Source organism: Leptonychotes weddellii, chromosome 8, assembly GCF_054177405.1.
Source record: "Leptonychotes weddellii isolate Sample4059 chromosome 8, ASM5417740v2, whole genome shotgun sequence".
Classification (NCBI taxonomy): domain Eukaryota; kingdom Metazoa; phylum Chordata; class Mammalia; order Carnivora; family Phocidae; genus Leptonychotes; species Leptonychotes weddellii.
In genome coordinates, this window is record NC_138376.1 from 58,798,363 (window position 1) to 58,815,121 (window position 16,759).

Below are 16,759 nucleotides of genomic sequence, written 5' to 3' on the forward strand. Positions count from 1 at the left end.
CAGAATAGAGAGCCCAGAAATGGACCCTCAACTCTATGGTCAACTAATCTTTGACAAAGCAGGAAAGAATGTCCAATGGAAAAAGACAGTCTCTTCAACAAATGGTGTTGGGAAAATTGAACAGCCACATGCAGAAGAATGAAACTGGACCATTTCCTTACACCACACACAAAAATAGACTCCAAATGGTTGAAAGACCTCAATGTGAGACAGGAATCCATCAAAATCCTAGAGGAGAACACAGGCAGAAACGTCTTCGACCTCAGCCGCAGCAACTTCTTCCTAGAAACATCGCCAAAGGCAAGGGAAGCAAGGGTAAAAATGAACTATTGGGACTTCATCAACATAAAAAGCTTTTGCACAGCAAAGGAAACAGTCAACAAAACCAAAAGACAACCGACAGAATGGCAGAAGATATTTACAAATGACATATCAGATAAAGGGTAGTACCCAAAATCTATAAAGAACTTATCAAACTCAACACCCAAAGAACAAATAATCCAATCAAGAAATGGGCAGAAGAGGGGCGCCTGGGTGGCTCAGTCATTAAGCATCTGCCTTCGGCTCTGGTCATGATCCCAGGGTCCTGGGACCAAGCCCCACATCGGATTCCCTGCTCAGTGCGAAGCCTGCTTCTCCCTCTCCCACTCTCCTTGTTTGTGTTCCCTCTCTCCCTGTGTCTCTCTGTCAAATAAAAAAAAATTTAAAAAAAAATCTTAAAAAAAGAAATGGGCAGAAGATATGAACAGACATTTTTCCAAAGAAGACATCCAAATGGCCAACAGAAACATGAAAAAGTGCTCAACATCACTCGGCATCAGGGAAATCCAAATCAAAAACTCAATGAGATACCACCTCACACCAGTCAGAATGGCTAAAATTAACAAGTCCGGAAATGACAGATGTTGGCGAGGATGCTAAGGGGAACCCTCCTACACAGTTGCCAGGAATGCAAGCTGGTGCAGCCACTCTGGAAAACAGTATGGAGGTTCCTCAAAAAGTTGAAAATAGAGCTACCCTACGACCCAGCAATTGCACTACTGGGTATTTACCCCAAAGTTACAAATGTAGTTATCTGAAGGAGTACGTGCACCCCAATGTTTATAGCAGCAATGTCCGCAATGGCCAAACTATGGAAAGAGCCAAGAAGTCCATCAACAGATGAGTGGATAAAGATGTGGTGTGTATATATATACAATGGAATATTATGCAGTCATCAAAAAAAAAAAAAAAGAAATCTTGCCATTTGCCACGACGTGGATGGAACTAGAGGGTATTATGCTAAGCAAAATAAGTCAATAGAGAAAGACAAGTATCATATGATCTCACTGATATGAGGAATTCTTAGTCTCAGAAACAAACTTTGGGTTCCTGGAGTGGTGGGGGATGGGAGGGATGGGGTGGCTGCGTGATGAACGTTGGGGAGGGTATGTGCTATGCTGAGTGCTGTGAATTGTGTAAGACTGATGAATCACAGACCTATACCTCTGAAACAAATACTACATTATATGTTAAAAAAAAAAAAAAAAGAAAAAGATAGTAGGAAGGGAAAAATGAAGGGGGGAAATCAGAGGGGGAGATGAACCATGAGAGAGTATGGACTCTGAGAAACAAACAGGGTTTTACAGGGGAGGGGGGTGGGGGGATGGGTTAGCCCAGTGATGGGTATTAAGGAGGGCACGTATTGAATGGAGCACTGGGTGTTATACGCAAACAATGCATCATGGAACACTACATCAAAAACTAATGATGTAATGTATGGTGACTTACATGACATAATAAAATAAAATTATAAAAAAAAAGATTAACTTAGTGTTGGATAAAGTAATAAAATTGAGTAAATGAATGAGGCACAGAAACAAAAGCTAAATTTCACACTAAATTAAGAAACTCAATAGCAAATATTTCAAATTCTGGGTTGATTACTGAGATTATGAAAGATATAATTAGACATAATGGGTCAAAGGCTTTAGGAAGTATGAAAAGGTAAGCTAGAAAGTAGAGAATTACCCTCAGGTGGGTTGCCGAGGCTCCTCCATTCAGAAGAGAACTAGTATATGGTGTGACAGCTGAAATGAGATTGATTTGAGAGAAGGAGGTTCATAATAACATTTTAAATGTCAATTCCAATATAACTTCAAACACACTAGAAATGAAGTAGTTTAGATCTCCCAACTAAACTCTCAGGTTTATAATTAATTTACACTCCTAAAATTTGAGAGTAAACTTCTAAAACCAAGGTATTCCTTCATGTGCATAAAATAAAACATTCATAATCCCTTGTGAAAATAATTATTACAACAAAAATAAGCTTTGAAATTTGAAAATAAAAGTTCAAAGATAATTTTCTCATTCAGAAAGAACTGAGACTATTTACAATTGCTTTAAAAAAATAAAATACTTAGGTATAATCTAACAAAACCTGTATGGATCTATATCCTGAGAATGACAAAATGATGATGAAAGAAATCAAAGATGACCTAAATAAATGAAAGAATATACTGTGTTCGAGAGTAGGAAGGTTCAACACAACATTTCTCCACAAATTGATCCATGTTTAATGCATTTCCCATTAAAATCCCAGGAAGGTGTTTACAGACAAAGACAAAATTATCCTAAAGTTTATATGGAAAGGCAGAGGACCCAGAATAGTTAAAATAGCTAAACTTTTAAAAATAAAGCATAACATGAGAGAAATCACTCTACCTGATGTTAAGGCTTATTATGTTGCCTATAATTACATAATATGTGGTATTGGCAGAGGGACAGACACAAAGATCAATAGAACAGACTAAAGAATCCAGAAATAGACCCATAAAAACATGCCCAACTGATTTTTGACAAAGGTGCCAAATTCAATGGAAGAAGGTTACTGGAGTAACTTTGCAACAAATGGTTACTGGAGTAACTGGGCACCACAGGTTAAAAAAAAAAAAAAAAGAAAGAAAAAAAGAACCTCAACCTAAACCTCACATCTTATACAAAAATTAACTCAAAATGGACTTGAAAGTAAAACACAAAATCGTAAGACCTTTGGATAAAAACACAGTAGAAAATCTTGGGGGCTACAGGCAAAGGGTGATAAAAATAGGCAAAGAATTCTTAGACTTTATACCAAAACACAATCCATAAAAGAAAAATCTGATAAACTAGATTACATCAAAATTTAAAACTTTCCCTCTGAAAGACCGTGTGAAGAAGATGAAAAGACAAGCAACAGACCACATATCTGACAAAGAATTTGAAACTAGAATATATAAAGAACTTAAAAAAATCAGTAAATGCACAAACAAGCCAATTAGAAAATAGGGAAAAAAACATGACCAACATGAATTGAATCTACAGATGGCAAATAAGCACATGAAAAGATGTACATCATTAGCCATTAGGAATGATACAAGTTAAAACCATGAGACAGCACTAAACACCTACCAGAATGGCTACAATATAAGAGTGATAACATCAAAAACTGGCAAGGATGTAGAGAAACAGGACCAATTATACATTGCTGTTAGAAATGTAAATAGCACTGCCACTCTAAAAAGAGAATGATGTTTCTTACAAAACCAAAAATGCATTTATTATACAACCCATCAAGTGCACTTTCAGGCATATATCCCAGAAAAATGAAAATTTATGTTCACACAAAAAACTGTATAAGAATAATCACAGCAGCATTATTAGTTAATAGATAAAAACCGGAAACAACCCTGATGTCCTCCAATGGGATGTACCATAACACTCTGTGATACACCCATACCATGGAATACTACTCAGGAATAAAAAAGGAACACACTACTGATATATACAACTTGGATGGAGCTCATGGAAAAAAAATGAAATCTATTCATCTCAAAGGGTTAAATACTACATGATTCCACTTATATAACATTCTTAAAATGACAAAATTACAGAAATAGTGAACAGATTAGTGGATGCCACAGGTTAGAGAGAAGGCAAGAAGGTAGCTGTGCCTACAAAAGCTGGTAAAACAGGATCCTCGTGATGGAATTGTTCTGCATCTTGACTCTGGTGGTGGTCACATAAATCTACCCATGTGGTAAAATTGCATAGAACTAAACACATACACATGCAAACACGAAAGCATGTAAAACTAGTGAAACCTGCGTAAGGTTGATGGATTGCATTGCTGTATCCAAACCAATTTCCTGGCTGCAGTATTATATTGTAGTTATGCATTATGTTACCACTGCAGAAACTGGATGAAGCATATATGGGATCTCTATATATAATTTTCATACAACTGCATATCAATCTATAATTAACTCAAAATAAAAAGTTAAAAACATTTTTTTACATCCAGTAAGAAAAGAATTGAGGATACTATACAGTTAACTATTTCAAAGACATCACTATAGATGACTGATTTTCATGCTCCCAAGTGGGCAGCTACATAATTAACCTCCATCCTACTACTCAGAATCCAAAGACTTCTGTTTTTCTTCTCTTCCTTCTTTCTCCTCTTTCCCCCAACACTCCATAAACCTCCTTCATAACTGGCTATAAGAGAGAACCATAGTATATGTGTGTGTGTCTACATTGCGACACTGTGTTCGCTCTAGTTTTATACATACACAGGTGTTTTTGTTTGTTTATCATTATTAGCATCTGTGCTCTTGGTTCCCAATTTTAAAATTCATGATACGGCACATTTTATACTCCCCTTTAAAAATAATTAAAATGTGGGTGCCTGGGTGCCTCAGCTGGTTAAGCGACTGCCTTTGGCTCAGGTCATGATCCTGGAGTCCCGGGATCGAGTCCCACATCGGGCTCCCTGCTCAGCGGGGGGTCTGCTTCTCCCTCTGACCCTCTTCCCTCTCGTGCTATCTCTTATTCTCTCTCTCAAATAAATAAATAAAATCTTTAAAAAAAATAATAATTAAAATGTTTGTCGTTTTTTGTGACAATAATTGCTTTCAGACTCTGTCCCCACCCCACCTCAAGGTAAGTAGCCCTTTTAAAAAAAAAAAAGTTTCCACATCTTTGCTCTACAGTTTGGGTTGATCACTGGTAAAGCCTACACAATAGGGTAACTTCTGTGCACTGAAACAGAAGATAACGATTGCTAATTGTATAGAATAAGTTAGGTACTTTTTCTAATCACTGATGTACACAGTATTAGTAAGCCATTGCCCCTGTGCTTAGCATTGGCATACCAAACATGGTATACTATACAAAGAAGCACTATAACATACCATGTATTAAAAACACCCAATTAATACATTGTAGAAAGTTAATTTATTTGTAGTTCTGACTTGCACTTGTTCAGAGAGCTCTAATAGCAGGCATTATTCCTGTACTTTTTCCCTAGTTTTGCTTTCCAAACTACTCATCAATTTTCATAAGCCCTAACTTAGGGCTTCTATTTGATATACATATATACACACACATATATTCATATAAATGTTGTGTACGTATTTAGTTCTATGCAATTTTATCACATGTACGTGATACACACACACACACACACACACACACACGTACAAGGTAGCATCTAATACAAATTCTTTGTGTAACAGTCATGGGGTAGTACTCTTTTCTCAACTTGTTCCAAGAAAAATATCTTTTTAAAAGCTCTGCTATATTCTCAGACTAGTAACAACATTCTTCCACCTACCTCTCATATTAGTTTCTATCTGGGGAAATAAGGGTAAGCCCTGCCCCCAAAAGTGTCTTTTACAAATGTTCTAAGAAATAAAAACAAAGTATTTTTCATGTGGCATTTCTTATACAATGGCCCCAAATGTCAGTTTTATACGCTACAGCTATTAGTGTATCATTTCCAATTTTAGAGAAACAATCAAATAATCAAATAATGTATTTCTCCAAAATGACTAAGATTCATGGAATTAAACATTCATTAACAGGTGGCCCATTAACGTGTAAATTTTTTTATCTTGCTCTTAAATACACAATCTTAATTTTTTTCTAATCTCTTAGAAAGATAATTTTAAAAATATTTAAAAAAATAGTTTTCATTTCCAAGCATATGCTGAACTGCAATAAGCAGTCTTAATAGAGCACATTAAATACCCAATGAAAAACAACACAGAACAGCACAATTAGAAACTGTATAAGTTTTACCTTAATTCTTCTCTCGGTGTCATCTAATTTTAACTCTGCTGAAACTAGTTTCTTTGCCAAATCATCTCGCTCAGGTAGGTGTCTAGCTTCAGAGATCTTTTTCAGTTTCTGTAAGGAAAATTTTGTCCTAAATAGTTCACCTTCTGTATCTTTTACCCTTTTCTCAGTTGCCCGTTCTTTCTCTTGAGATTTTCTTAAGCGTTCTTTGAGTGCTGTAATCTCATTGTTATGACGAGCAATAAGTTGTGAGATTTCATTTTCTGTATCTTCAAACTTATTCAGGGCTTTCTCCTGTCTGTATTGAAGCCTTTTCAAAGCCTTATTTTCTTTTAGCAGCTCAGCTAACTTGACCTGGAGTTCAGTTACTTCATTCTGCAATTCATTGATTTTTAGCAGTCTTGCAGAAAGAACCCGTTTTGTAACAAGATCAGTATCTTTCCGAAGTGGCTCCCTATTGAGGCTCAGGGAGCGAAATCCCACTCGGACTCCCTTTCTGTTTGGTGGACCCTTAGGGCTTGGCTTCCTAGGGGCTAAAAAAGAAACAGTAATAATGTAAAGTGAAAGCTGTACCAATGTAATATTATTTATTCATTCTAACACAAGCGGATCTATAACATTCTTTAGTTATTTTGTTCCTTAAAAAATGATCTTACAATATTTAAGTATCAGGTTTTATTTAGACTCTTAATATAATGTTTTTATTAAGAAAGGTTCAGAATCCTTTTTAAGAAAGGTCAAGAATATTCTGACTTATCAAAATGATATCCCAATGGTTTACAGGAAATTATTTTACACTGCTTTAAAAAATGGCAGCATCAGACTATGGACTCTGAGAAATAAACCGAGGGTTCTAGAGGGGAGGGGGGTGGGGGGATGGGTTAGCCTGGTGATGGGTATTAAAGAGGGCACATACTGCATGGAGCACTGGGTGTTATACACAAACAATGAATCATGGAACACTACATCAAAAACTAATGATGTAATGTATGGTGATTAACATAATAAAAAAAATAAATTAAAAAAAATGGCAGCATCAAGCTTTACCATTTTTAACTTTATATGTAAGATGGCAAGCCAGAATTCGAACACGAGCATCATCAGCATCAGCATGGAGTTTAATAAACACTGGACAAAGAGTAACAAGTAATATTTACAATTTACATTACAAAGTTTCATTTAAAAAAATGGAAGATTCTAAAGACTGTGTTTTGAATGTGTACTGATTTGGATTTCAGGTCTATAATTGTTTGAATACACAAAAGGACGTGGTAATAATAAGAAATGGGGGAAAGCCTATAACTTTGAACTACACTTTACAATATAGTAGTAGTCACTAGCCACATGTGGCTTGAGAGATTTGAAATGTGGATAGTCCAAACTGAGATATGCCATAACTGAATTTCAAACACTTAGTTCAAAAAAAGATGCATAATGTTTCAAATACAGTGCTTTAAACTACATTTTAAAATGATAATATTTTGGATATTTTAGATTAAATAAAATATACTATTAAAATTAATTATACCTGTTTTTCTTATTTAACGTGGTTATCAGACCATATAAAATTACATGTGTGGCTTGTGTTTGTGACTTACATTATATTTCCCCTGGACAGCAGTGCTCCAATTTTAAATTGGGGCATCCATCATTTCAATTTTCTTTCCTTCCCAACACACTGAGTTAACAGTTTTGGTATCCATATACTTCCATGAAATATGTACTCAATTCTTGGAATGACAGAAGCTTTATGCATAAAAATGATTATGCATAAAGATGAATGTCAATTATTCCAAATCTCTGATTTTTATGTATAAAATTGTATTTCTCAGCAAACAAGATTTCATACAAATAGAAACTTACTTTATTTGAAAAGTTAAAGCCTATATAAGAATTAGGATAGAATTTTCCACCAATACCTTACTTTAATTGTTCAGACAGGAGGGGCTTCCAAAACCAACTTTTTCACATCCTAAAAATCTGAACATTTATTTTTGGCAATATTCTATTAGCATGACTACAAACTAATCATAAAAAGTATACTTAACCTGAACTCAAAAATATTTCCTAGCTGCCATTTACTTTTTTATTTTCATTTTTAAAACTATCAAGATGATTTACAGTGCTAATAAGAGTGAGAAAAGATGACTGACTGTCACATGTATCACTTCATCTACCCCTCGTTAAGTCACTATGAAAAAGAGGGTGAGAAAATATTGCTTTTTTTTTCTTCCTTCAGGTGATAAAAATAAAATATGACTCCTTTAAGAAACACATAGTAAAGATGAATTATCCAACTATAAAAGACTTAAGATGTTTATACTATTGCTAAAACATGAAATATAATAAATACATAACATGTAATATATAAGCATGTATAACTTAAACTATTAAATTTTATTATGAATATAACTTTTGATAAAGCAACAATTTTATTTTAAAAAATTAGACATACTGAAAATTAAAAAGAGGAAGAATATGTTATCAAACATGCAAATCCACAAATTCAAGTGTTTAAGATGCTGTTTTAATCACATTTGTTCTTTCCTTACTGTCCTAAGCTGTACACTGCCATCTTAAAAAGAAACTAATTCAGTGTTTAAGGAAACACTAAAGTGTTTAACTGTAATTGGTGTGGTCCTATTGATTGATCTAAGGTAGACAAATTATCACAGACTTTAATTCAGAAGACAATACAAAGGAGAAAATAGTACAAGTTAGATTGAAGATAATAACTGAAATTTTCTGCATGATGTTAAAACTGTTTTTCAAACCTTTTTCTCAATTATCTTCTTAAATAAGGTAAGGTTTAAGAATTTCTGACTCCTTGGGGCGCCTGGATGGCTCAGTCATTAAGCGGCTGCCTTTGGCTAGGGTCATGATCCCAGGGTCCTGGGATCGAGCCCTGCATTGGGCTCCCGCCTGCTTCTCCCTCTCCCACTCCCCCTGCTTGTGTTTCCTCTCTTGTAGGGTCTCTCTCTGTCAAATAAATAAATAAAATCTTAAAAAAAAAGAAGAATTTCTGACTCCTTAATTAGGTGGCCTCATAAATTTCTTCTGGGGAAGTAGTGAAAAATTAAAGTATTCCTGCCAATAATACCAATAATTCCCCAAATATGTAAGTTATTTCTTAGGAATAAATAGGCATTTTTCTAAGGTTCAACCCTATAGTCCATTTGTTCTTCATGAGACAGCAAAAGTTTAATATCAGATCATGCATTCAAACACAAAATCAAAACAAGAGGCTCACACTGAGACAGATTTGGAGGAAAAGACCAAAATCCTGCAGCACTGTACAGGCAAAAGAAAGAAAGAAAAAGCACCTAACTGTTATAAGAATAACATTCCCAGGAAGTTAGATCAGGGTCCACAAGAGGGATGCTTTCAAAAGTAACATATTCTTTCCAGAATATTTTTTTAATGCAAATAGTACTTTTCAAAGTAAAAATTTATAAAAGCACATTTAATTATACCCCTGCTTAAATGTGTTCAATAGCTAACTATTTCCCCACAGAAACAGACAGCCAATATATTATTATAGGTTTCAAGGTGTTTCATGACCTGACTGACCTGTTTTCCTTTTCGGCTTCCAATTTTACCCCTCCCTGTGCCTTACAATCTAAACTCTATATAATCATTCTAAGCTAGTGTTGTTATAACTGTGCTGTATTCATTAATGTATACTGTAATTACCTCATTTACCTTAGCTTAATTTTCTATGGTGTATTTTTCTATGGTTGTCCTTAGATACTTTGTTACTAAGTACAACTGGGGTTTTTTGACCAGAAATTCATTAAGATGAAGAAGAGATTTCTAGAACAATGCCTTGTCAAATATGTATTAATATGTAGTTCCAAACTAGGAACATTTTAATAAGACAAATTATTTCTAATGATTAATCTTGTTTCCATTATAACACAGTTTTACAGAAAACAGAGTGGTAGTCCCAAGTCCCAAATTCCATTTCTAGATTTAATTCGAACTTTTGCAGTAAGCACTGTGTAACCTAGAGGAAGTAATTTTACTCTCTATATAAAAATGCCCCTTAACTACTTTATAGCAATGTCATTTGCTGCTTTTTAGAGGTGAAGATTAAAAAAGGTATAAACATTTTGTGATTTTTTTATTTTTGCCTTCACAGTACCTCAGCAACACCAAGACAAAGATTTATTTAGGAAGAAGAGAACAAAATGAGAAGGTGATTTTGATTCTAACAAAGGATAATACACAGCACCATAGGCAACAACTATATATAACACTATATATACAACTATATATATACATATAACAACTATATATACAAAAAAACATCTTATTCAAAATGCAGATCAGCCCAATTTCATGCATATATCAATACATACATAATAATAGAAGTTTCATTCATACAACTTTCCTAAAAACTCAAAATGAGTCTTCTAGGTCCACTGAACTCTTAAAGAATGCTTACCTTGATGATGCACTTGGCCATCTGAAATTTGTCTTTTAGGATTTTTTCCCTTAATACTTGTAGGTGAAGAAGAATTGACCAGCGATGACCGGCCAGAAGACTGTGGGGTAGTTCCAAAATCAGATGAACAATAAGAGTAATGGTGTTTGCCTGTCTTACTTTCTTGATCATTATCTGGACTTCTTTCTCTTTCCCCCATGGTTTTGAAAAATAGTCTCTATTCACATAATTTCACAGATTCCTTTTTCCAAAAAACTCCATGACAAGCCTGAAGAGCAATGTTTAGAGTCTTCAGATCCTGGTGATAATATTCATGTCTGCACTTTGTTTCTCTAGGTATCTGCAGTAGAGATTAACACATTAGCAACCAGAAGATACACTTTTTGCCCCAACAATTAAGGAAGGGGAAAGGAAACTCATTATATTTTGTGAAATAGGTTTTACAGTTAATTACAATGAAAGATGCTAAAAGCAAATAATATACTGTTTATAATTTTTAAAATTCACCTATATTTTCACACATTGTTATTTATACTATTTGGAGAATAGACAGAATGTTGTAGGCTCGACAGAGAACATGTAAAATGCCTGACATATAATTGTTTTTGAATAAAAATTAACTGAATTTGACTCCCTTGAATTTTAAGATTTATAATAAAAACAAATGCTGATTTTTGACAGACGTATAATGACCAAATCACCATTTTTTTCTTTTCTGGGGAGGCAGGTGGTGGTTAAGGCAAGCCTGCCTATAGGAACAACAACAAAAAAAACCTAACTACATAAAAGTATAAAACTAAAGTATGTAAAAAATTAATCAAATTAAAACACGTGTGAAGAAAAACATTTCCAACATGACAGAAAAATGGTTACCATCCTTAACATGTATAAATAACTCATACCACCCCATAAGAAAAATATGAGGTCAAACATTAAATGAGCAAATACATGTTAAGACCCACAGCGGGCAATACAAATGATAGGTACATAAAAATATTCAACTTCAGATAACATTTTTAAACGTACCAATTATCAAAGATTTTTCAAAACAACACTCAATGCTGCTAGAACGCCTATCAAGAAAAGATCCACAGGATTTTTGTAAAAAAATTTGGCAAGATGTATTAAAACTTTAATTGCACTTTTAACCTTTGATCCGATAATTCCGTTCCTAAATAACAAGAAAATAATCCTAAAAATAGAGGAAAAGTTATGTACAAATGTTTATGCAGTACAATTTTTTGAAAGATTTATTTATTTGATGGGGGCGCCTGGGTGGCTCAGTCATTAAGCGTCTGCCTTCAGCTCAGGTCATGATCACAGGGTCCTGGGATCGAGTCCCGCATCGGGCTCTCTGCTCCGCAGGAAGCCTGCTTCTTCCTTTCCCACTCCCCCTGCTTGTGTTCCCTCTCTCGCTGTGTCTCTCTCTGTCAAATAAATAAATAAAATCTTTAAAAAAAAAAAAAAAGAAAGAAAGATTTATTTATTTGAGAAAGAGAGAGACATGCAACCAACTGTGCCACCCAGGTTCCCCTACAATACAATTTTTTTTTAAAAAACAGAAGCAACGTAAATGTCAAATAACTGCAGAATAAAGAATATTGTAAAAATCAATACAGCATAATATCATGCTATTGTTAGAAACACTTACAAAAAGTTTGTGTTACCAGAGGAAATGTTTATAGTACTATGGTAAAGACAAAATTCAAACTAGTGAATACAGTATGATCTCAACTATACATATCGATTGAAAAAAATAATGAAAATACTGAGTATTCTTCCCTCAGAAATTGAAAAAAAATTGTAAAGTACGAGATACATATACACCAAAATAGTATCTGGGCAACATGAATGTTAGATGATTTTCTTCTCTATATATTTTTATTTTCCAATAAAATAAAATTGGATTACCTTTTGCATTGGAATAATTGTTTTTAATATTCAGAAAAAAACAAAAATCCCATTGATGAAATTAGTGTTTCAAGTATATTGGTTCTAGTACTGTATGGAAAAAGACCTATGTACAAGGCAGCACTACTACTGTTCACTACAGCAGTATTACAGTGGTAGAAAGGACTAAAACAATCAGAAGGACCATCAGTAAGGAACTGGCGACATACAACCACATAATGAAGTACAGTATTATGAAGCTACTAAAGGAATGAGCACTACCTCTGTGTTTTTTCTGCAGTCTGGAGTGATCTCCACAATATACTAAGAAAAGAAATATGGACAAAGCAAGTATAGTATATTACCATTATCAAAAAAAGATTACAAGTTTGTATACATAATGCTTCATATTTTTAAAAAGTAAAAGGATGAACTAAACACTTACCGGAAAAAAAAAAAAAAAAAAAGGGTTCTGCAAGGCAAGGCTGTCCAATACAACTTTCAGCAAGAATGGAAATGTTTTATAATCTGTGCTGTCTGGTATGGTAGCTGACCACATATGGCTACTGAGCACCTGAAATATGGCAAATGTTACTGAAGACTAATTTATAATTTTGTTGAATTTTAATTAAGTTTTAAAAACTATACATAATGGTGTTTGGCTCACTGAATCTCAATGATCTCATTTTTAAAGGAAATACTAATAGTAATAGAATAGAACAGAATTAATGTGACAGTTAATTCTAGAGTCTATTCTATTCTAGTCTATTCTAGACTAGAATAGAATTAATGTGATAGTTAAATAGGATAATTCAATAACTATGACACACTAAGCACTCAGTAAAAATCAACAATTACATTTACAATTCAAACATACAAGATGCTTAGTAAATTGATTGATATTCCTTGTCAAAGACTCAGTTTTAATTACAATATAATTAAAAGCTGATCATATGGTATAAATGAGGATTATTTGTTTATATACATATAGCAGAAGTAGCTCCCTATGGCCTGTCCCATCTTAATCAGAAGTGCCACCTAACTTTTCACTGCAAAAGACAGACCCCACAAAACATTACCTGCCATTCATCTCCTATGCACCAGCACTCATTCTTCCCCACCCCTGCCTCAAATATATGCATATAGTTTCTAAAAAAAAAAAAAAAAAAAGGAAACATCCACTGCCCCATTATTCAAGTCCTTCTCCCTGGGATAGCTATTTTAGTGGCTTATACTTTCATGCCTATGCTATTTCTTGAATTAGCAACTTAAGACTATGAAAGATGAGAATTTAACTGTGACTCATTTTAAATGGTTGCAACATGCAACGACTTGTTAGTTATGGAAGGTTTTTTTTCTTGGAATTCCTAATTGTCCTTTCTTCTTACTGAAAAGAAAAAACAATCTTCCTAGATCACTAATATTTACCTAGCTTGATAGTCATTCTATCTATAGCCTGAAATCCATTCCATTTCTCCTCTTAAAAACATTTTTCTTAGAGACCAATTATTTCTGATTCTAATTTAAACCAATTATTCTGTAGACCTGTGGTACCACTGTCATTCTGGAATCATTTTTATAGTACTTCTGAGTTAATCCACCATTTCTAATAGCTCATGTCATCATCTTTATTAGTTTTGATCATCATTTTACTTGTCCATATCCTCAAATAATTCTACAGAAAGGGTAAATAGGTTGAGATATATGCTCTGAGTCCTTGTATGCCTAAGAATGTCTTTATTTTGCCCTCCAATTTGGTAGTTTTCGTAAGTTCTGCATTCTAAGTTATTTTTCTCAGAACTTTCAAGACACTGTTCCGCTGTCTTCCAAACTCTCAGAGGTTCTTGAAAGATGTTATACTCTTTCTTTTATCCAACATGTATTTCTTTTGAGCTCTCACCATGTAACCATAATGAAAATAACAACCACAAAAATCCCTGCCATTATGGAGTTTACACTCTAGTTATGCTCATCTGATTCTCATTCCCTTATAGGTTATCTTTTTCTTTTCCTCCCTAGGAGTTTTTAGGATTTTCCCTCCTCTAATACTGCAATCCCACAACATGTACAGGTGTGAGTCTTTTTTCATTAATTGTGCTGCCCCTTTATTTCCCTCTTCCTTTTAATATTGAAGCAAGTATCTTTAAGCACTAGAAATGTTTTTATGTTACTTTTCTGATAAGTGACTTTCCTGTGTATTCTTTCTAAGACTTCTACTGGCTAAGTAACAGACTGCTCTATTTTTCTATTTTCACTCAACTTATCTTTTAACTATCCAGGGTTGTTGTGTTTTTGTTTACTTTGTGCAAACACCTTAAGTTTCAAGAATTCTTTCTTGTTCTGGTTTTTTTAAATAATTATCCTGTTCCTGCTTTACTGAGGCAATATATTTTCATTTCTCTGAGAACACTAAATAGACATTTTATTTGCTTTAAAGTCTCTTCTGATCAAGGAACTCTGTATCACATGGTGACAGTTTTTCTTTTTACCACTGGCTTTTCCTTTATATATGGTTTTATTTCTTTGAAGTAATTTTCAGTTGTCCATTGATATATAAAAAAAAGAAAAAAAAATGAAAAAATGGAAAACAGGTACTTATGAATAGGGCTTCCTGACAAGCACACTCTGCTTTAGGATGAATAGCAGAGAATCAGCCATTTTCCAGGGGACTCCCTAAAAGCTAGAATTAGGAGGGATAATCTCCAGACACAAATATCCACCATGGCAACTCTACTTCTCTTTTAGTTGTCTTTATTTTGATTTCCTCAAGAAATTACTTCCGCATTTTTTGATGGGAAAGAAAGGGGGTGGTGAAGGGCAGGGAATATTACACTGAGTCACTGTGTATGGGATTGGGTAGGAAAGGAGGCATAAGTATTACACAGTTTTTCAACTATTCTTTCTTCCCGTTTTCAATTATCCTTTCTCTCTGACTTTTCAAGTTCTAAGATCCTCTAAGATTCTTTTGGATACACCTGAATCTGTCTTTGCTGTAGTTCCCTCTTGAATATTTTCAGACACAGTTTTCTCTATTTCAATGTGTTTCATCTATTGTTACTCTTTTCCTTTTTCAGAAATGTGCGGTGATGTCTTATCCACTGAGAGTACCCTAATATCCCTTCAAAGTCATAGGTTCATTGTTGTTTTTCTTTAATATACTTTTAATGTGGTCTTCAAGAAGAGAGAAGAGGGCGCCTGGGTGGCTCAGTTGGTTAAGCGACTGCCTTCGGCTCAGGTCATGATCCTGGAGTCCTGGGATTGAGTCCCGCATCGGGCTCCCTGCTCGGCAGGGAGTCTGCTTCTCCCTCTGACCCTCCTCCCTCTCATGCTCTCTCTCTCTCATTCTCTCTCTCAAATAAATAAATAAAATCTTTAAAAAAAAAAAAAAAAGAAGAGAGAAGAAAAACACAAGTCTACATCTTTAATAACAAATATATTTTAAGGCCAATTATTTCAAACAGTTATTCTCACCCTTTTAAGACAACTTGATATAAGCAATCACTTTTCCAAAGTCCAAGAAACTACTATTCAATTAATGCACCAATTCAGTCAACAAAAATTACTGATGGTACAGATGCCATTATAGACAATGAGGAAAGCAATGTGAGCAAGAATACACTGAGAGTTCTTTTAGGGCAGGGTCTGGCTCTTCCATCAAAGAGAGACAATTAAGAAAAAGTAATAATATATTATGTACATATCATTTATATAGTCCCTAAAAACATTACCTGTTAATTATATGAAAAACCTTTCTTAATAGTAACAAAAAAATACAAGAGTAACCCCCAAAATACTAGACAACATCTTATCTTTGTCCAGTGTCCGATTTAGGATCTATTCTGAACTAAGGTGGGTATTTCTAACCTACATAAACTTGTAACATCCCATAGTATGTTACAATTCTTCATGAAAATATAGCACTCAATGATCTAAGCCTTCCCAAAGAACAGACACTTCGACACCTGAAAATTCACTTTAAAAAAATCAGTACTTAGACCTTGTGGAAACACTGTAGCCTGGCTAATAGTACAGTTCACATAAGAAAACAAACACAAAGTAACAAATTAGAAACAAAAGACATGAAATATTAAATTAAAAGAAACAGGAAGAAATAAAGATGAAATAAGACAACTACTAAAACAACAGATATTAATTTTTCTTATAAAGTACTGGGGCTCCTGGGTGGCTCAGTCAGTTATGCATCCAACTCTTGATTTTGACTCAAGTCATTATCTCATGGGTCACGAGATCAAGCCCCCCATCTGGGTTCCCCACTCAGTGGGGAGTCTGCTTGAAGATTCTCTCCCCACTGCCCGACCC

At 34.2% G+C, this 16,759-nt stretch overlaps 1 protein-coding gene across 1 annotated transcript in view; it reads right to left on the reverse strand.

Annotated features, from left to right (window-relative positions):
- Nucleotides 1-16,759, reverse strand: part of LCA5 (lebercilin LCA5) — a 67,999-nt gene that overhangs the window by 38,546 nt on the left and 12,694 nt on the right. The window contains exons 2-3 of the mRNA XM_006728625.3: nt 10,550-10,889; nt 6,106-6,635 (exon numbers count right to left, since the gene is read on the reverse strand). Of these exons, the coding sequence (XP_006728688.1) occupies nt 6,106-6,635; nt 10,550-10,748 (729 nt within the window). The 5' untranslated portion in view covers nt 10,749-10,889. The remainder of the gene's footprint in view (nt 1-6,105; nt 6,636-10,549; nt 10,890-16,759) is intronic.